The 22,075-nt window shown below is 46.2% G+C and overlaps 1 protein-coding gene and 1 long non-coding RNA gene across 2 annotated transcripts in view; one reads left to right on the top strand and one right to left on the bottom strand.

Annotated features, from left to right (window-relative positions):
• APCDD1L (APC down-regulated 1 like) overlaps positions 1 to 4,072 on the bottom strand; it is a 59,224-nt gene extending 55,152 nt beyond the window's left edge. The window contains exon 1 of the mRNA XM_055266577.2: positions 3,349 to 4,072. Coding sequence (XP_055122552.2) covers positions 3,349 to 3,397 — 49 coding nt within the window. The 5' untranslated portion in view covers positions 3,398 to 4,072. The remainder of the gene's footprint in view (positions 1 to 3,348) is intronic.
• The window catches only part of LOC129474815 (uncharacterized), a 103,991-nt gene continuing 85,967 nt past the window's right edge, over positions 4,052 to 22,075 (top strand). The window contains exons 1-5 of the long non-coding RNA XR_008654646.2: positions 4,052 to 4,415; positions 8,144 to 8,239; positions 11,195 to 11,358; positions 12,973 to 13,083; positions 13,513 to 13,605. This is a non-coding gene — a long non-coding RNA (uncharacterized lncRNA). The remainder of the gene's footprint in view (positions 4,416 to 8,143; positions 8,240 to 11,194; positions 11,359 to 12,972; positions 13,084 to 13,512; positions 13,606 to 22,075) is intronic.

The following is a 22,075-nucleotide window of genomic DNA, read 5'->3' as shown; positions in this document are numbered from 1 at the left end:
AAACCAATTTTAATGGCTTCTCCTTCCCTTTGCATTGGGCTATTGATCTTCATTTTCCAGGCTGGTTTTGGCAGTGAATCACTGTATCTTGGAAGTTTTATCAGGGGCTCATTCTGGCTTTAAGCTTTCATTAGCATAGCTAACTTCCAATACATTGCAAAAATATTTCTTCACATGTAGCTTCTAACTGCTTTGCCATCCAGATGGTTTTGAAATCAAGGAAGCTGCTGTATTTGCCTGGAGCTGGTTGTTTTGAATTTTGAGATTACAGCCTTGGTCAGAAGATAAGTGGCACAGCTGGCCACAAAGATTCCTCTTTGAGGAGCACATCACACAGCAGCAAGAGGAAGTCTCCACTGATAAATTTTGTTTGTTTGTTTTGAATAACTAATACGATTACAGGTCTCTATCACATTAGATTTTTGGATGAGTGTATTTAAGTAATTTTCTTCTTAGTTTTTATTCTGGGTTTCAAAGCAGAGCTCCACATCAACAACTAATTTATTATGGAATAGCCTGTGATTTTTGACCTAGTTAATCTGACTCTAAATGATAACTTGCCATCGCAAAGTATATGGCGAGAGATAAAAGCAGAGCTGAAGTTAGAAAAAAAAATACAAGTGCGAAAAAAAAGCAGCAGCGATGGTTTCTCATTCCCCCCACCCCCAGCATAAATTGTTGAGTAATGAGATTTTTAAAAGCCAGAAATTGCTGTGGAGTGAACCAACACTGGCAGCTGGAGAACTGGCACCAGACACATCTGGCCTGACAGTGTTTGAAGGAAGGTTCGCTGCAGTGGGTGACTACCCATACGACAGCCTGGCTTCTGCGGCCGCCATGCGGACATGTTCAGATACAAGAGGGAGGGAGACCAAATGGGAAAAATCAACGTCCAAATTAGAAACTACCTAAGCTATGTTGTTTCTCTTGGGGCCCCACTGTGCCTTTGACTTCCTGATCGTTCAGAGCAACAATAACAAAATCTGTCTAACCCAGTGATTTTGACAGATTCATCTGAAAACTGCCTGTTGGGTTTGATCTGTTCATACCAGTGATTCTCAACCGGGGGCCACTTTACCCCCTGGAGACATGTGGTCATATCTGGAGACATTTTCAGTTATCATAACTAGGAGGAGGTGCTACTGGCATCTATAGGAAGAGGGCAGGGATGCTGCTAAGCACCCCAAAATGGACAGGACGGGCCCCTCATCCCCAACGAAGAGTCATCTGGTGCCAAATGTCAATAGCAGCGAGGTTAAGAACCCCTAACGTGTGTGTACTCAATCTGAATTCCCTTGGTTGGGTGGCTGGTGTGCCATTATATATACAGTTTCTGGAACCTGGAGACATGAAGTTCAGGCACCTAAATTATGTAAGTAGCTGAAGGATTAACTGGGTCCTGTTTCCTTTTACTAAAGCAAAAGGATCTCATCGCCTGGTGATGTAGCCAGTGGTGAAAAGAGCTTTTCAAAGAAGGGTTCAGTGGAAAATAGTGCCCGGTGTAGAGCTGGGAGCTGCAGTGGCAGGCTGAATGGCATCCTCCCCCTTTCTGGTGGCTGTGTCTGAATTGAGGGCAGGCGGCCCCCTTCTCTCGTCAGCCCCCCCGGGCACTCTTGGCTTCTCTGCTGTTGAATCTGTCTGACTTGCTGTGGTGAAAGGTCACCGAGGAGCTGGGCAGCAACACTCCCCAAGAGCCAGCTACGGCTCTACACTCACAGTGATTTCATTGGCATGACGGGAAGCTCCAGCCTGCCAAAGACAACAGCCCTGTGCTGTGACTGAGACTGCAGGTTCCTGGGGCATGTGTCCCACCACTCTAGACTGTTCCATTCCCACTGGGTGCAACGGCCTGGAGGAGGCGGATGAGAGCAGATGGACACCCGGTTTCCCCATCCTGTCCTCCCTGTCTCAGCACCCAGCAGAGGTGCGCTTCCACAGCTGGCTCCCTTGTCACCCTTTCCAGTTCGCATTTTCCTGCCCTTTCTAAAGAACCAGCAGGGCTGAGGTGGTCTATTTTCACGCTGATGATCAACTAACTCTGTGGCCAAGGACAGCTGTGTGACCTCTCGCTCCCAGACTGGCAGGGGAAGCGGCCCCTGGATGAATGTCCCTTTCGACAGGTGCATCTGCAACTCTTCAAGCTGCGGAGGCACCCTTCCTTGACCCTCCTTCAGACCCCTGCCAGTTCTTCTCAAAACAGCTTGCTTAGAAATTTGGGGGCTGGGAAGAAAAGACTGTGATTGAAGAGCTCCTCGAAGTGACTTAGACTTTGCTCCTCGCCTATACATGGAGCAGAGCGTGCTCTGTGGGACCGCGCAGCCCCTGTTCACCCCGGGGTTCTCGGCTGCCATTCCCTGAACAGGAGCTCAGTGCAGGCAGCAAGTGGAGTGCTCCTCCTGCACACGGTCTCGTAATCTTCACAATCATCCCAGACGGAGGAGGGGATTTTGTGAGCCCATTTGACAGGAAAGAAAGTCAAGGCTGAGAGAGCCGATGGCCATGCTTACCCAAAGCCAGACGGGTTGATACGATGTTGATCTGGGCTTCCCAGCCAGGTGGTCTAACTCTAGGGCCAGAATTCTTAGCCCTTCATAATGTGAGGGTGCTTGGGGATGAGCCCCCAGCTGGGCACACGTCAACTGTGGTTACTGTCATTTTTGTCAGTGGTGACTGGGCCCCTGTGATGGCACACTCCAGTCAGCTGGCCTTTGTACAGTTTTGTCTACCCTACTCCCCACCCCCACAAAGAGCCACCAGGGAACCCCTTAGTCCTGGAGAAGGCATTGCCTACTCTACCAGGGGTTCCTGAAACCCCTTGGTCCCCTTTGTCAGGCCTGCTGGGCACAACTCGAGCCTGGGGTCACTGCGCGCTCCCTAGCTTCTCCCCGAGTCCGGCTGCAGGACGAAGCCCCGACCCCGCACAGGTCAGGATTCTGTGCACGAAAACAACCCCAGTAACCTTGGTCTGAGGAGCCGGGCTTGTCCCGCACCATGGGGGTCTCAGTGGGCCTGGGATCCTCCTGCATCTTCTTGGAGGCCCCGTTCCCACTGGGCCCGGCACAAAGGGCAGCTCTGGGTACCTACAGGCCAGGCCCCGACTGGCGCAGAGTGTGCAGGGGCGCTCATATTGCGCAGTGACGTGACTCCTTCCCGCAGGGCCCAGGAAGCTCCTGGAGGCGCGCCGGTGCCGGCCAGGTGAGACTGGAGAAGGGCGCGCAGGGCGCAGCATAGCAGCCGCGTGCGCCGGCCCAGGCCGTAGTTCCCAAGGGCCCTTAGGGGACATTAGACGGCGAGCTCCCTCCCTTCCGAACTCAGCCAGTTTGCCGGGTGGGGGAGGGTGGCACCTACCTCCCAAAAGCACCAGGACGCAAGCGTAGGGGAGCATGGCTGCGGGCATCCCGTCGGGGCTGGCAGGACCGCCCGCCGGGCGCCGCCAAGGTGCTCAAGGGGAGGCGCGGGCACAGGGCTCTGGGACGGCTGCTGGCGCCGGCGGCCAGGCTGGGGTCCTGCGAAGAAGTTGCGAGGGTCCTGCGCCCCCGTCGGCGCTCACACGCGCTCAGCCTTCCCGGCTGTTGATAGTTGTAAGCGGAGCTGCGCACTCATAGGTCCAACTCTCCAGAAGAGGTGGAGACAGCCCCCGGCGAGGCGCGCACAGCCCCCTGGTGCAGCTCCTGCCATTCAGACCCCCAGCCCTCTCCCAGATGTCCGTCCCCTGGCCGTCGCCTTCCCCAAAGTCTTCGCAGTGGGCAAGGAGCCCTCCCCCAAACTCTGGTCCCGGCCAAGCCAGAGCGATGCGCTCCTTGCGTCAAAGCGCACCCCTAGCCAGGCCGTTCCCCGGAAGGGCAAGTGGGGCGGGGAGTTCCTCTAAACCCCGCCAGTCCTGGGACCCCTGAAGTTTCTATTCAGGTCTTACAGCTACTCCTGGAAAAGTCGCGTCAACTTGGATCCCAGCAAACCCACAAGCTCAGTGAAAGTGGCCAACCCGGTCGCCTAGAAGCCAGCCCTGGCCTCTGTCAGTAAATGAGGCCGTCACCCACTCCCCACCACACCCAAACGCATCTAGGCAAAGTGTGGAGCCGACCAGGCGGGTTTTCCTCCTCCTCCCAACTCCTCCTCCTGCCCCCTCCCCCCCACCCAAATCTCATCTGATGAGTCAGCTGAGGGTGGCAGCTCAGAGGCGAGGCAGCCGTGAGGCGGAGGACAGGCTGGGGGATCCCAAAGGGTGCGCTCCGGCCCCCACCCCGGGCACTGGGACTCTGGTGGCACCCTGGGTGGCAGGCAAGCCTTGAAATCAAGTGCACGAGCCTTGGAAAGGAGGACCGGGAGAGTTATGGCATTTATGAATGAAGAAGAGAAAGAGAATCACTCGGATGGGAAAAGTTAACTGGATTGTTCCCACCCGCATGGATCACCGGGTAACTGCAGTGGGACCGAGGGGGCGAGGCTGCGGGCTGGGGATGTGCGGGTTTCCTTGTGTTGCCATGAACCCAGAGAGGGAGAGGAAGAAGATGGAAAGAGAAAGGAAAACGGGAAAAAAAGTAAGAGGGGAGAGAGGCGAAAAGAGAGGATGAAGAGAGAGAGAAGAGAGACCTGAAAGAAGGAGAGAAAGAAAGAGACAGAAAGAGAAATGAAAGTGAGGAAAGGGGAAACAGGCAGAGAAAGAGAGAGAAAGGGGAGGGAAGAGAGAGGGAAAAGGAAGGAGGGAGTGAAATCAACAGAAAAAAGAGAACCAGGAAGGAGGAGGGAGGGGGAGAGAGAGAGAGAGAAGAGAGAAGAGAGAAGAAGAGAGAGAAGACAGAGATGCGGTCTCCCTGGGGAAAGGTTTGGAGAAGTGGGCCAGACCCATTTCCTGGGACTCACGAGTGAGCAGTCCCCCTGCCCCTCTGAAGCATTTTATAGACTCATTTGTCCCACTTTTGTGGGCTGATCATCCCACATGGGAGCAGGGGACACCACCTCACCTTTTGATTTCTTACCAGAAACTTGGGTGAGGCTTCCAGGAGCCACAAGAGCCCTTCAATCCACCCAGGGACCCCTGACGTGGGCCCACCAGCCGTCCTTAGCTTTCCTCTCCAGAGGCAACAGGGAATAGGAAAAAGTCCAGAGCAAGGCCACAGCATGATCTTACGCAAATGGAAATGTGAGGAAAACGATCAATTTGCTTCCTGAAAATGACATTTTTTTTTTCTGGTTTCTATGAGACTCGAGATGGCCTTGCTGAAACTGTAATCAGTATGAGCTTTCCCTGGCAGACAGTGGCCATTGTCACATATTAAATTCTCATGAAAGGGATAACTTTGTGGGCAAGAGGAGAGTTGTGCAGGGTGATTATTTGTAATTGCATAATTGTCATTATTTGTGGCAATTATGTGTCTTTCAATGTACAAAATTTACAATTATGGGTAGTTTAAAAACTACATGCTAAGGCCGGGCGCCGTGGTGCATGTCTGTAATCCCAGCTCTTTGGGAGAGCCAGGCGGGTGGATCACCTGAGGTCAGGAGTTCAAGAGCAGCCTGGCCAACATGGTGAAACCCCGGCTCTACTAAAAATACAAAAATTAGCTGGACATGGTGGCGGGCGTCTGTAATCCTAGCTACTCCAGAGGCTGAGGCAGGAGAATCACTTGAACCTGTGAGGCGGAGGTTGCAATGAGCCGAGATCGTGCCATTGCACTCCAGCCTGTGTGACAACAGTGAAACTCCATCTCAAAAAAAAAAAAAATTAAAACTATATGCTATTCTGGCCATAATCATTTGAGACTTCCGTCTCTGGGTTTTCTGGATGTGGGTATTTCAAAGTCCCAGGTGGCTGATGGGGGTTCAAGCATTAGTAGCTTTTTGTGGGGAGAGTGGGTGTTACATTGATGTCCTACGTAGGGTCGTAATTCAGTATTTTCAGAACTTATTGTACTGCTGTTAGAGGCACGAACTTTTCCACAAAGTATGGTGCTTGTGTATTAATAGTTGTATTGGCTTATTTAAAAATGAGAGGATTTGCTGATAATTCTTGAGACTGTGGCATGGGCCAGGTGCTAGGTGGATTGAGTACTTTATATGCATGTACTTTATATCTGAACAAATTGACAAGAAGTGGGAATTATGGTCAGGCCATTTTACAAACTGGGGCAACTGAGTTCAGAGAGTTTGGGCCACTGTCCTGAGGCCAGGCAGCTGGAAGGTGGCAGAACTCCCGGATCCCTGCTTCCAGCCACCATGCTGTGTCTCCAGGACACGTCCTGTCTCACTGGGTTGTCTGCTCCTTTCCAAATCGGAGGACCCCAAAAGAAAAGGCCTGTCTTATAATAACGGCTTCTTTTCAAAGACGTGTGTGAATAATGGGGGAAACATGACTCCAAAGTACTTTTTCTCTCCAGCCTGGGCAACATGGCAAAACACCATCTCTACAAAAAATACAAAAATTCTCCAGGTGTAGTGGCACATGCCTGTGGTCCCAGCTACTCGGGAGGCTGAGGTGGGAGGAACTCTTGAGCCTGGGTGGTCGAGGCTGCAGTGAGCTATGATTGTGCCACTGCACTCCAGCCTGTGTGACAGAGCAAGACCTTGTCTCGAAAAAAAAAAAAAAAAGTGCTTTTTCTAGATCCTAGCTAAACCCCAGTTGTTGAAGCTGAGAGTTACAGGTGGGCCCTGCGGCTGCTGCATCCTCACCCTTGCGATGAGGCGACACTTGGGAGGATGTAGGCAGCTATAAAGGGCACTGGAGGCTGACGGGGCCAGTGTTCCTCACTTTCCAGGTGAGGAAACAGAAGCACAATGCAGGTGAGCTGACCCTGTTGAGGTAACACAGATTTTACCCCACAAATAGAAAAAAGCAAAGAAAATGGACAAATAGTGTTTGAACAAGGCTGTCTTCAACTCACAAGGAGCTCAAACAAGATCAAAAGAAGGAACCGAAGTTAAAACTCATTTATTACCTTCAAACATATATTTATTTTTAATCAAAAAAAGAAAAAAGTTATGTTGTCCAGATCTTGCATTTTGCTCAAGGAAGGGTGATATACGCTTGGTTCCTGACCTCTTTCTTACCAAGGAATCGCTTGAGAGCTTTTGAAATGGCAGCAATCACAAGGCTGTTTTGGGGAGAAGCCTCAGCTCTGTGTTGGCCGTGAGTTACGTCTGTGAGCATTATCGCATCTTGGCCTCCGTAGCTGGGCTTTCCTGGGCTGTTAACTGCAGGGGCCCGCCCTGGGTGGTCAGAGCTGCTGGGGATGAGGTTTTGGGAGGATTCAGGGGGTCTTGCTGGGTGTGAGGGAAGCAGCCTTGAGTCAGATGTCCGTGAGTGGGAGCCAGTCTTCTTGCTCCATGTTTATCTCCCACACCACCCCTTCCCCCAGAATCGAAGTCCAGGGGGAATCAGGAGGAAAGTATTGCAGAGCAGAGCCTCTCTTCCTTCCCCCTCCCCTCCAAACACCTACCTCTTCATCCTTGTCCCTGTTAAAAACACCATGGGATGATAAGATCACCCCACAAAATCTTGCTATAAAATGGTCTGTTTCCTCTGCTTGTTATCAGGGGTATCTGATCAAAGAAATGGTGCCCAGGCCTGGTTATCTAATAACCAAATAAACATCCAGGCGGCCTCCTGGGCCAAGAAAGGTAGGCGGGGGCAGCTCTGGATGAAGCAGGGGACAGACCGGGGTGGGCTGGGCCCCTCTTGGTGACCATTCCTGCCTCCTGAGTGAGCCCAGAGTCGACCAGATCCTTACAACAACCTGCATGTTACAGATGAAGAAACTGAGGCAGGGAAACCAAGTCTCTGTCCTTCAGAAGTGTCTGGTGCACCCCTGAGCCTAGCACATGCCTTGTGCATAGTAGGGGCTCGCTACATGTTTGCTGAGTGAATGAATGAGAGAACAAATGAACTATCACAGAATGAGCACTGGGTTTATCAGAAGACCTGACTTCAAATCATAATGCTACCACTTAGCCACTCACCAAGGCCCGTGCTAGGGAGAGGCAAACTTGTTCCCAGGGATCGCCATGTAATGGGCACTCACTCTTGGGTGGGCATAGGTGCAGATAGCCCCTCTAGGTGAATGCCTTCTCATAGTTTGAGCCCTGGGTGCCTCCCCCCAGTCCCGGCCCTGCAATTCCCTCTGCATCTGTTTCTTCCTCTGTAAAATAGGATGAAGCTGTGCCACCCTCTAGGAATTAGAAGACCATGTCCAGGAATTGAGCATTGGGTGCAGGATCCAGTCTTCTCAGGCCCTGAAACCACATGGTGAGAAGTTGAAGGTCACACAGCTGGTGTGCAATGGAGCCTTGATGGAAACCTGGTCTGGGCTGGAAAGACTGGCTCCTCAGCCTGAACCTAAACTCCCTAGGTCTTGAATGGCATCTTGTTCACCTGCCTCTGGGAAGGCAGGTTGTGGAAATACCTTGGGCCGTCTGGCAACTCACCCTCCGGCCCTTAAACCTGTATAGGTATTCTTGCTCTATCTGGCTATTGTGTGTATGGTGGGGGCTGGGGGATGATGGCATTGGAGGGCTTAACCTAGCACCTGGCACATAAATGTTAAGTGAATATATTTTGAATGAATGTACAAATTCGGTAGATGAATGGATGAGTGGGTGGGTGAGTGGGTAGGTGGATAAATGGATGGGTTGGTGCGTAGGTGGATAGATGTGAGTGGGCGAGTGGATGGGTGGATGGGCTAATGGGTGGATGGGTGGGTGGGTGGATGGATGGATGAATGGGTGAATAGATGGATAGGTGGATGGAGAGCAAGATGGATGGATGGATGGATGGATGGATGGATGGATGGATGGATGAATAGATGAATGGGTGGATGGGTGGATAGGTGGGTGGATGGATGCATGGATGGGTGAGTGGATGAGTGGATGGGTGGTAAGTGGGTGAATGGGTTAATGGGTGGATGAGTTGGGGGGTGGATGGATAGATGGATGGATGGGTGAATGGGTGGGTGGATGGATAGATGGATGGATGAGTGGGTGAATGGAAGGGTAGGAGGATGGGTAGGTGGATGGGAGTGAGATGGATGGGTGGATGGATGGATAGATGGATGGATGAGTGGATGAGTGGGTGGATGGGTGGATGAATGGGTGGATGGGTCAGTGGGTGGATGAGTTGGTGGATGAGTGGGTGGATAAATGGATAGATGGATGAATGGGTGGGTAGCTGGGTGAGTTAATGGGTGGAAGGTTGAGTGAATGGGTGAGCAAATGGGTGGGTGGGTGGATGGGTGGGTAGATGGGTGGATGAGTGAGTGGGTAGGTGGGTGGATAGGTGGGTGGGTTAATGAGTGAGTGAATGGATAGGTGGATGAAGGAGTGAGTGAGTGAGTGGGTGGATGGATGGTTGGGTGGGTGGTTGGATAGATGAATGGGTGAGTGGATGGATAGGTGACGGATGGGTAGGTGGGTGAGCTAATGGGTTGGTGTGTGAATGGGTGAGTGTATGGGTGGGTGGGTGGGTGGGTGGATATGTGGGGGGGTGGATAGACGGGAGGGTGGATAGGTGTGTTGGTGGATAGGTGTGAGGGTGGATAAGTGGGTGGGTGGATAGGTGGGAGGGTGGATAAGTGGGTGGGTGGATAGGTGGGAGGGTGGATAGGTGGGTGGGTGGATAGGCGGGTGGGTGGGTGGATGGATAGGTGAATGGGTGAGTGGATAGATAGGTGATGGATGGGTAGGTGGGTGAGCTAATGAGTGGATGGGTGTGTGAGAGGGTGAGTGTATGGGTGGGTGGGTGGGTGGATATATGGGAGGGTGGATAGGTGTGTGGGTGGATAGGTGGGAAGGTGGATGGGTGGGTGGATAGGTGGGAGGGTGGATAGGTGGGTGGGTGGATAGGCAGGTGGGTGGGTGGGTGGATGGATAGGTGAATGGGTGAGTGGATAGATAGGTGATGGATGGGTAGGTGGGTGGGCTAATGAGTGGATGGGTGTGTGAGAGGGTGAGTGTATGGGTGGGTGGATAAATGGGAGGGTGGATAGGTGTGTAGGTGGATAGGTGGGAAGATGGATAGGTGGGTTGGTGGATAGGTGGGAGGGTGGATAGGCAGGTGGGTGGGTGGATGGATAGGTGAATGGGTGAGTGCATGGATAGGTGATGGATGGGTAGATGGGTGGGCTAATGAGTGGATGGGTGTGTGAGAGAGTGGGTGTATGGGTGGGTGGATGATTAACACTCCAGTTGCCATAATTGTTGCTCTGGGTGGTGCTCACACCAAATGGTTTGTTAATTTATTAGTAACAATTCATTAATGTGTTAACTCAAGCTGTGGAGACACATCTTAATCCCTGCACTTAAGAGGTGCTTTCCCACAAAGGCAGGGCCTTGTGTTCTTCCTGTGAACTGCCATAGCACCAGCGTGACAGGCAGGTGTGTCAAGCGAAGAGCAAATGCCTGCTCTTATGTGGCCAGCCTTCTCTGCCTGGGAGGTTTGGGGATTTGTTTTTGTTAAATTTCTGGGTCCCCAGCCCAGCTCAAACCCCTCATTGATGCCAGGGCCACTCATAGCAGGCTGTGGAATGGCAGCTGAGCAGCTGGGTCTGGCACCAATAGCTTCATCAACACAACACCCAGACAGTCAGGTCCCTCTGGTTGTGGAGCTGACTGTTTGATGCTATGTAGACCCACCAGGGCTTGCAGACAGTCTGTAGAAAGAATAGGCTGGCTTGGTTCATTTTACTTGGGAGGCAAGAAAATTCAGCCTAAGCGAGGGCTTCTGTTGATGCAGGATGGAGGAGAGGCTGCCCCGCTCATGGCAGAAGGAAGGCTTTGGGCGTCTAATGGGGCTCATGTCTTGGTGCTGCCCTTCACAACGTACATGACTTTGGGCCTTTGGGCACAGCCTTCTGAGCTTTGTGTTGCTCATCTGCAAAGGGAGAATCCTCAGGTTTTGGGGAGAATGCAATGAGATGACACAAGTAAAGCCCTCAGCATGGGGCCTGGTGGGCTGCAGGTCCTTGGTAAGAGGGCAGATGTCACCATTATTTCCGAGGGGACTGGGTAGGTTTGTGGATGAGTGGCTCACATCACCCAAGACCCCATGTTGGGCTCAGCACTGCAGGGTGTTGGAGCTGGGAGGCCTCTGCAGACCAGGTCCACTCATTTTCAAATGGCCTCTTGGGAGCCACCTAGAGAGGAGAGGACAGGGAAGGGAGGCAGAGAGGCCAGTCTCTGAGCCTCCTCCTCCCCTGTGTCATCTCAGGGTCACCATAGTGCTCTTCATGGAGTGGGAAGTGGTGGCCTCTAAGTGTCTATCAAATGTGAAGACCGCAAAAAGGGATCCACGGCTGTCAGAGCAATGAGATAGGCGATGACATAGACAGATCCGGAAAGCACATCGTCTCCTGAGCAGAAGAGCACACTCATGTAAGCCCAGAACACAAACCTGCATGCAAGTGTTGCATGCATTTCACGTGTGTGTATCTAAGGCAATCCATCAGACATACTCCAGGGGATGTCTTTCAGGAGGAGGAAGGAAGGAAATGGGAGTGGAGATGGGAGGGGGGCAAAGGGAAAAATGTATACAATAAGAAAATAAGACAGATGAGAGTCCCAACATAGACCAAGGTTGTTAGCATGCCATGAACTCAGTCACGTTAAATGCAACTTTCTGTGTCTGCGGTCCAAAAAGTATGATAAGCAAAAGAGACTATGGAGAGACTGAGGCACAGCAAGGGGCAGGGGGATGGCCGAAATGGTGGTTGGGTGTCACCCAGACACTCAAGTCCCTCTGGCCGCGGCACTGACAGTCTGGAGTGATGTAGACCCATCAGGGCTTGCAGAAGAGCGTGGTTCGGTCCCCATTCTCTGATGTCTGCTCGTGTGTGCAGAAGAGCTGCTTGGAGCAGGGTCTCACCTTTCCATACCCATCGGCCCCCTGCCCCCATCCACCAGCTGGGTCGCAAGAAAAGGCAAAAGCTATTGTGACAGGTTCCTTGTTTTGAGAGGCTTTTGTCAAAGGGGGGAAAAAGAAAAGTTAGGGAACATGTGTGGCTTCAAATTATATAAGTTATAAAGTTTATTGTTAGCCCCCATTATAAAAATCAATATGCTCCTCATATAGGATTTTAAAAGCACTAAGTTTATTATTTCTCTATCATTGTAAAATTAACAGCGGTCCTAATACGCTATTTGGAAAATACAAAGTGGAAAGAAGAAAAATAAAAGTCATGCATCGTCCCTCTACCCAGGGACAACTCCTGCTAACACTTGGATGGATGAATTTTACATATACATATAAATATTCTCATCTACAGTCAAATTTAATCATGTGAATGCCTTAATAAACCACTAATTCCTTAATTTCATCTTTTGGGTTAATTTCCTAGTCTCTAAGGAACTGTTACATGCAAGGCTATGGGTAGCAGGGGAGGGACACGAAAAAAGAAATCTTATTTTTTGGCCAAAATATCCTGCATGTTGGATTTGCCTTTGTTTTGTTTTGTTTTGCTTTGAGCCTTCCGCCTTGTTAGGCAGCTGTTTGTACACTTTCTTCTGCTTTGGATTTCAGTCTGGAAGCAGCACATTGATTTTAAACAGAAATACCTTAAAAGAGGTGGTGTTTGGGGGTTTACAATCCCCCCACCATCAGCTTGCAAGTGGTTCTGTTCCGGCTGGCACGTTATACCAGTAAGAGGCTTGGTGTATCACCCAGGGAGCAGGTTAGCTAAATTCAAGGTGAACAGACGGCATTCTCTGTTTCTGTTCTGGCTGTCTGCCTAGTTTGGGGTCTTGGGGAATTGGAGAAGCAAAATTTGGGGGCGGGGATCTTACAAGTGCTCACAGCACAACCCAAGCCTAAGACCTTATTTTTCCCTTCCTTCCCTCTTCTTTTTTTTTCAGTTTACAATTAACACTCAGGGTTTAGTCTCCACGCCTCCCTCTTGAAATGGAATTTTTATCTCTTGATTCATGCTACAAGATAAAATCCATGTTTATCCAGTTGCATGAATAATTGATAAGCTCTTTCCAACTTGCCAGAAGCAACTTAGCCGTCTCGCCTTGCGGCCTGGAACCCCTGGCAATTTCCGGAGCACCGGCAAGAGACTTTTGCAGTTTCTGCTTGGACTCTACCGACTCTCTGTCTCAGAGGTGGGGGTTTATCTCTTGATCCTGATTCGCGAGTTACAGATTAGGCACTGAAGGTTCCAGCACCGGGGATGCGTAGGGCCGGGGGAGGGAGGGAGGTGCACGTCAGAGTCCACTTAGATTTTCTGAACTCATGTCTGTGACGGGTGCAGACCTGGATTCCACTGGGAGCACCCCCCCAACCCCCCACCCAGGGCTGGCAGTTTCAGAGTTCACAGCATTAATTAACTCTAATCTGTTCCCTGATAGTTTAAAGCAGGCTCAAGATGTGAAAGCATTTTCCTTCCTGCTTATTTAATGGACTTAATGAGATAACAATGAGAATCTGTGTTTAGGCTCTGTAGCGCATTTGGCTCTCCCGCCATGTTTATATGATAAAAGGCAGTGGACTGTTATTTATGCGCTTAGCTGGGGTTTATTCTTTTTAAACAGGTCTGGACAGCTACTTGTTATACTTGGCTCACGCTAGCTTAAAAAAGGAATTTATGGACCTCACTGCAGAACGTCCCAATTCTTCAGGCCAAGGTAAATGGAAGTTGGGGTGGTAGTGAAGTTGCAAACTGCCTCTAAGAAGAAAGGTTAACAAGATATTGTTCCTTCCACCCCCGGCCTCCCGTTGGTTCCCCCACCCCAAGAGCCTTCCCACCAGGCTTCAGGGTGACAAACGCTTGGATGTGATGGGGCTGAGATTTGCTTGTGCCTTTGTTGACGGCAGGGCACTTTTATTGAAACTTGTTGAAAGGAGCTAGCTTCGAAGGCTCCTCCAAGACTCTACACCACAGGGGGAAACAGGGCTTTGATTTAAGATACTCACATCTATCAACCACAGGCATTCATTCAATTTTCTCTTTCATTTGGGGAAGGAAGGGAGCAAATGAATCAGAGGCTGATTTTTTTTTTTTTTTTTTTCTGGCCTGTTTTCCCCAAGCTCCAGGAAATTAAGAAACATGCCATTCGTTTTAGCAAACAATTTAAACAAAGTAAAACCAGATCTCCCACCAAAGGCCAAGGACCATGAGGGGTCTGAGTGCCCCGGCCCTGTTTGTGGACTCTGTGGGTCGTGGAGGAGCCATGAAATGGGAAGAGAGCTGTGGGTGATACAGGATGGTGTGCGTGACAGTCGTCCCTGTGTCTTCTTTGCTACCATATTTATCATAGCTTAGATGTTTGTGGCCTGGTGGCGCCAAGGGTGAACAGAAAGCGTTTTTGGGGCACCATGGCCCAGACCTTAGCCTGAACGTTGTGGGAAGCTGGTGGGTGTCTGCATGCGTTGGCGAGAACCAGTAGGCATCTCCTTGGAAGCCAGTCCCCAAGGTGGCTCTGGATGGCTCACTCCTGCATCTCGCCAAATCCACAGGGTCTGGCTGTGTCTCCAGGGCTGTGTGGCTTATTGAAAAAGAGAGTGTATGGTGGATTTCAATATCTATATTCTACAAAAAATGTAAAAGGGGCAGGGGACAGGAACAAAGAAATCAGTGCTGGTGATCCTGTCCCCACAGTAAGGTCTGCTCTAGTGTGGACATGGGACAGGGGCCAGGCCCTGCTGCTCCTTGGGGGAACACAGGTCCATGGGGGTGGCTCACCATCATGTATGCGATTTTGATGTTTGTACATTTGTTGTACCACATGAACCAGTCTTGGATGGCTGTTCTGAGTAAATGGGATGATGTGGGTAAAGCCCCCAAGACCAGAGCTTGGTACAGGGCCGTGCTGGATAATGCTGATTCGTGGTGATGAGGGGAAGGAGGAGGCAGGATGCCACAGGTGAGGAGTCCAGGCTCCAGTGCTGCTGAACCGCCATCCACCAGTATGATCTCAGCAAGCCTTTCTCCATCTGGACCCAGATGGTTCACCCATTAAACACCCCAGGCACATTGAAGGGAGATGAACAGTGTCCAGCATGGTCCTTAGCTGTGAGAAGCCAGACACTCTCCTTTTCAACCCTACGACTTTCCATCGTCTAGGGTGCAGGTTTTTTTCCTCTCTTTTTACTTATTACAAGGTAAAATACAGTCTTATTACAGAAAACTAGAAACCAGAAAAGCCCATCACACAGTCATTCATTCAACAAATGCCTATTGGAAGGGGTGGGGGATGAGCCCCTGGTAAGCCGTGGACTTTCTCTGGGTGCGATGAAGGCTGACGGAGAGCTTTGAGCATCCTCAAAATTCAGAAGTCTGTTCTCAGTCATCAGCAGCTGTACCAGGAGAGGAAGAACCTCTGAAGTGGTCTGACTCCAAAAGCCAGTGAAAGTGCAGATTTCCTGAGGAGTGAAGCTTAGGGCCCTGCCAGGCAGTGATGCTTTCTCAACTTTGGGGGCAGTAAAATGTACAGACTCCGGGGAAGGAGACCAGGAGGGAGGCTGCAAAGTGTGCATGCTCTGGGAAGGGGGCAGGGAAGGCTAGCAAAAAGCTGTTGGGGACCCAGCCAGGCTGCTTCCCTTGGAGGCCCAGCCTGAGGTGTGCTGTTTCTCACCAGAGATGGCAGAAATGATTTCAGGTGCTATGTAGATAAGCCATGAACTATCATTGAATCTTTTCTTGGTTGTGTTGTTAAAGAAAAAGTCTCTGTTGGGTGCTGGTGTATCTTCAACACCACTTAACACTTGTCAAGCTCTCATTTACTGAGGTAAAGCAGTCCTCAGGCTCAGAGCTTGTGACCAGGGAGCGGTATCTAGCCAAAATTTTATTTTGATGCTTTGTTTTCATTGTCTTTAAAACAAAAGATGGTTGTCTTCCATTTGCCATGAAAGATACTGCTTCCCATTTCTGTTTTTTACCCATTTTTCATTAATGTATAATTTGCATGCAGTAAAGTCTAGTCTTTTTAGTGTACAGTTCTGTGGAATTTCAATAAATGTATCCAGTGTGCAACCATCACATCAAGATATAGAGGGGTTCCTTCACCCCTAAATCCTTCCTTGGGGATGACAACCTCTCTTCACCCTCAGTCCTTTGCAACTAATAATCTGTTTTCTTTTCCTATAGTTTTGTCTTTTCTAGCATGTCCCATAAATAGAATCTTATAGCACGTAGCCTTTTGAGTCTTGCTTCTCTCACTTAGCAGAATGCATCTGATATCCATTCACATTGTGCCTGTATCAGTAGTTCATTCATTTTTAATAATGAGTGGTGTTCAGTTGTAGGGCTACACTATAATTTGTAGAGGGACATTAGGATTGTTTCCAGATTTGGCAGTTACAAATAAAGCCCCTATAAACATTCACGTACAAGTTTTTCATGAGCATGGGTTTTCATTTATTTTGGGTAAGTACTGATAAGTAGGATTGCTATGTTGTCTAATACATGCATGTTTAACTTTGTAAGAAATGGCCAAGCTGTTTTTTAGAGTGGCTATACTATTTTGCATTCCTATCAGCAATGTATGAGAGTTCCCGTTGCTCCATATCCTCATCAGCACTTGATGTTGTCAGATTTTTGTTTGTTTGTTTTTGTTAGTCTAATGTGTATGTACTAGTATTTCATTGTGGTTTTAGTTTGTATTTTCCTGATGACTGATGATGTTTAACACCTTTTTATGGGTTTATTTGAAATCACTATATTTTCTTTGGTGAAGATTTCAAATCTTTTGCCCATTTTAAAATTCGAATTGTTTGTGTTTTATTATTGAACTTATTATTGAGTATTTACATATTCTGGATACAAGTTCTTTTCTAGATATGTTATTAGCAAATTATTCTGGTAGCCTTCTTATTAATTTTCTTAATGATGTCTCTTGGAGATTGTATTAATTAGTCTGTTCTCATGCTGCTAATAAAGACATACCTGAGACTGAGTAATTTATAAAGGAAAGAGGTTTAATTGACTCACAGTTCAGCATGGCTGGGGGAGCCTCAGGAAATGTACAATCATGGAGGAAGGGGTAGCAAATATGTCTTTCTTCACATGGCAGCAGGAAGGAGAAATGCCAAGCAAAAGGGGGAAAAGCCCCTTATAAAACCATCAGATCTCGTGAGAACTCAGTCACTATCACAAGAACAGCAGCATGGAGGTAACTGCCCCCATGATTCAATTACCTCCCACCAGATCCCTCCCATGACATGTGGAGATTTTGGGAACTATAATTCAAGATGAGATTTGGGTGGGAACACAGCCAAACCTTATCAGAGATCATAGGTTGTTAATTTTGATCAAGTATAATTTATCAACTTTTTCTTTTATGGATTATATTTTTGGGGCCATATCTGAGAAATAGTTACTTAATCTAGGGTCACAAAGATTATCTTCTATGTTTTCTCCTGAAACATAAACTGAAGGTTTTATAGTTTAAAGTTTTATATTGAAGTCTATTTTCTATTTTGAGCTAATATTTTGATATAGTATGATATATGAATGGAGGTTCATTTTAAAAATAAATATCCAATTATTCCAACACCATTGGTTGAGAAGACTACTTCTTCTCTACTTAATTGCCTTTGCAACTGTGTCCTAAATCAACTGACCCTCTCTGTGTAGGCCTGTATCTGGACTTCATAGTCTGTTCCGTTGGTCTATATGTCTGCCCTTTCTCTAATTCCACATTCTTGTGAATATCTTACCTTTGTACTAAATCAGGTAGGGTGACTTTATTTAAAATATATTCTTCTGGCCAGCTGTGGTGGGTCACATCTGTAATCCCAGCACTCTGGGAGGCCAAGGTGGGAGAATTGGTTGAGGCCAGGACTTCACCAACAGCCTGGGCATCATAGGGAGACCCCCCTCTCTACAAAAAATAAATTTTTAAAAATTAACTGAGCATGGTGACATAGGCCTGTAGTCCCAGCTACTTAAAGGGCTGAGGTGGGAGGATTGTTTGAGCCTAGGAGTTCAGGGCTGCAGTGAGCTATGATTGTGCTACTGGATTCCAGCCTGGGTGACAGAGCAAGACCTTGTCTCCAAAAAATATTTTATATATATATATATATATATATATATATATATATATATATGTGTGTAGTTCTATTCTAACTTTATTCTTCTTTTTCAAGGTCACTTTGTCTTTTCATAAAAATTTTAGAATCTGCTTGTTGATTTCTACAAAAAATTCTGCATTATTTTTAAGGCAGGGTCTTGCTTTGCTGCCCAGGCTGGAGTGCAGTGGCATGATCATGGCTCACAGCAGCTTTGACCTCCTGGGCTCAAGGGATCCTCCTGCCTCAGCCTCCCAAAGTGCTGGGGTTACATATGTGAGCCACCACTTCCAGCCCTCCATGGGTTTTGATTAGAATTATGCTGACTGTATAAATCAGTTTGGAAGAATTGACATCTTCACAATATTGTCTTTGTCAACATGGCATGTCTTTCCATTTATTTAGGTCTTTGATTTCCTTTATCATTGTTTTTTTGGTTTTCAGCATATAGAGCTTGCATGTCTCTTATAAGATCCATACCTAAGTATTTTATAGGTTTCGGTGCTATTGTAAGTGGTATCTTAAAAAATTTCAATTTTCATTGCCAAGCATACAGAAATACAATTAATTTTTGAATATGGATCTTATTAATGTGACCTTGCCAAACTCACTTTTTAGTTTTAATAGCTTTTTAATAGACTATTTGAAATTTATATGTAGATTATCGTGTCATCTAGCAATAGAGTTTGAATAATTTCTACTGACCTATCCTCAGGTTAATTGATTCTTTTCTTACCTGTGTTGAGTTCACTAATGTGTCTATCAAAATTATTCTTTATCTGTGTGAGTGTTGTTTTTACTTCCAGTATTTTCAATTGATTTTTTTCTTATAGTTTCACTCCTCTGCTCAAATTATGCATGTGATAATTCATGATGTTCTCATTTCCAGTAGAGTCTGTAACATATTATTCATAGTTATTTTAAATTTCTATCCATTTTGTTTCTGCCTTTCCAGTGTGGCTGTCTTTTTTTCCCTTGCCTTATTGTACTGATACAGTATTAGACAGGAGGAATGAGAGCTAATATCATCCCTTGTTCTCAATCTTAGGGGAAAAGCATTGTCTTTCACTATTATGTATGACATTAGAGTTGTAAGTTTTCTTGTAATGTCCTTTATCAGGTTGAGATTGTTCCCCTCTAGTCTTTGTTTCCTGAGAGTTTTTTTTGTCATGAATATGTGTTTATAAAATGCTTTTTCTGCATCTCTTCTGATGATTATTTGATTTTTATTCTTCAGTTTGATGATATTACATTGAATATTGATATTACAGTGAGTTACATTGATTGAGATTTTTGAATGTCAGACTATCCTTGCATTCTTTAAATAAACCCCAGTTGGCTGTAGTGTACTATCCTTTTTATATATACTTTTTATTTGCTTGTATTTTGTTAAGGATATTATTTATATTCATGAGGATTATTGGTCTGTAGTTTTCTTTTATTATAATGTATTTTTCTGGTTTAGATATCAATCAGGGTTATACTGATCCCATAAAATGAGTTGGGACATGCACCCTCCTTTTTTTGTGTTCTGGGAGAAATTGTGTAAAATTGGTATTATTTCTTTCTTAAATATTCAGTAGAAATAACCAGTGGAGCCATTTGGGCCTGCAGTTGGGTTGTTTTTTTTTTTTTCCTTCCTCCCTCCCTCCCTTCCTTCCTTCCTTCCTTCCTTTCTTCTTTCCTTCCTTCCTTTTTTTTCACAAGTGCTGACTGCTAGTGAGAGATTTCTTTTTAGAAAGTTTTGACCAGGTGGCTCACACCTGTAATCCAGCACTTTGGGAGATGGAGGTGGGTGGATCACCTGAGGACAGGAGTTCGAGACCAGCCTGGCCAACATGATGAAACCCTGTCTCTACTAAAAATACAAAAATAAGCTGTGCGTGGTGGCAGATGACTGTAATTCCAGCTACTCTGGAGGCTGAGGCAGGAGAATCGCTTGAACCCGGGAGGTTGCAGTGAGCTAAGATCATGCCATTGCACTACAGCCTGGGTCACAGAATGAGACTCCATCTCAAAAAAAAAAAAAAAGTTTTAATTATGCATTTAAATTTCCTTAATAGATATAGGATTATCTATTCTTCGTAAGGTGATGTTCAATGTTCAATCTTCCATTCCTGATACTGATCATTTGTGTTGTCCTATTCCACTGGTCAGTCTTGATAGAGGTTTATCTGTTTTATTACTTTTTTTTCAAAGCAGCAGCTATGGGTTTCATTATTTTCTTTGCTCAATTTCATTAATGTCTACTCTTATCTTCATTATTTCCTTTCTTTTGTTTATGATTCATCTTCACTAATGGCTTATTATTATTTATGTCTCTTTAAAAATTTTTAGTTGTTGACCCAAGTTTTATGACATGCATCTTTAATTAAAAATTCTAACCTCAAATAATATGATACTACTTTATATCTAGTCTAAGAAACTTACAAAATATGCTAATTATTCTTTTTTCCAACACTTTTGTGTCATTGGTGTCATATATTAATATTTTATTTTTATGTATGCTATGAGTACACAACAGCTTGTTACTACTTTTGTTTTTGCTACTACTTTTTTGAAAGTCAGTTATCTTTTAGATTAGGAGTTGACAAATTTTTTCTGTAAAGGGTCAAATAGTAAATATTTTAGATCTTGTAGGCCACAAATTCTGGACTCTGTCATAGTGTAAAAGCAGCCATAGACAATACATACATGAACTTTTGTGGCTTTGGTCCAGTAAAAACCTTTATTTACAAAAACAGGTGGTGGGCTAGATTTGGCCCACAGGCTGGGATACATTTTGTATTGATAGTTTTTGTTGTTGCTGTTGTTTTAGCACTTGTATTGTCTTGTGGCTTGCCTGACATCTCAGGAGAAGTCTGGTGTAATTCTTATCTTTGTTCCTCTGCATGTATTATTTTTCTCTGTCTACCTTTATGATTTTCTCTTTATCTTTAGTGTTCAGCAGTTTGAATAAGCTATTTCTAAGTGTTTGTTTTTGTTTAATTTATTCTGGTCAGTGTACTCTCAACTTTTTGGATCTGTGGTTTGGTGTCTGTCATTAGTTTTGAAAAATGCTTTTTATATAATTTCAACTATTTTAATGTATTAATGTGCATCTTTTGTATTTTAATGTATTAATATTGGTTTCATGGCCCATAAAATGGTTTGCTTTGGTTAATGTTTCTTGTGTACTTGGGTGGAGTGTTCTATAAATGTCAATTAGATAATTATTTCTTCAAATATTTTTTTCTGCCTCATTCTGTCTTCTCATTCTGGAATTCCAGTTACTGTTCTGCTAGACCATTTGTTATTGTGTCACAATTCTTGGATACTCTGCTTATTTTTAAAACTCCTTTTCCTCTTTGAGCTTGAATAATTTATATTGACCTATGCTTAAGTTAGTTGATTCTTTTCTTACCTGTGTTAAATTTACTAATGAGTCTATCAAAATCATTATCTTTATGAGCATGATTTTTATTTCAAGAATTTCCATTTGATTTTTTTCTTATAGTTTCACTCCTCTGCTGAACTTACCCATTTGATAATTCATGGTGTTCTTATTTCCACTAGAGTCTATAACATTTCAATCAGTTATTTAAAATTCCTATCTAATAATTCCATCATCTATATCATAGCTGTGTCTAATTCTGTTGATTCTTTTGTCTCTTGACAGTGTGTTGTTTTTTTCCCCCACTTCTTTGAATGCCTCACATTTTTTTTATGGAAAGCCAGACATCTTATGTAGGACAATAGATACTGAGGTTTTAACATCTGGGAATGGAGCATGTCTTTATTTCTGCTAGGACTTCAGTATGGGCAGTTGAGTTGGTCTATTTAGAAATTCAGCTGTGTTAGATTTCATTGTTGGCTATAGTTGCTCACAGTGTGCTGCCAGCTTCAAAGTCCTGTTATGTTAGTTTGAGTTTAAGTTGGGGGCTGGTTTGCCAGAGGATTTTTTTCAACCTCTGCTCCACCCTCAGCTTTTAGTCTTCCTTTGTGCTTTGCCATAGATTGAGTCTCTCTCCTGTCTCTTGTCCTTCTCCCGGGAACAGACCACTGTCACCTGCTACTCCATATCTCCATATTTGCCTGGTCATAGGG

The sequence above is a fragment of the Symphalangus syndactylus genome, chromosome 24 (assembly GCF_028878055.3).
Source record: "Symphalangus syndactylus isolate Jambi chromosome 24, NHGRI_mSymSyn1-v2.1_pri, whole genome shotgun sequence".
Taxonomy (NCBI): domain Eukaryota; kingdom Metazoa; phylum Chordata; class Mammalia; order Primates; family Hylobatidae; genus Symphalangus; species Symphalangus syndactylus.
Note: the sequence above shows the minus strand (reverse complement) of the source record. Positions and strands in the feature narration are given on the sequence as shown.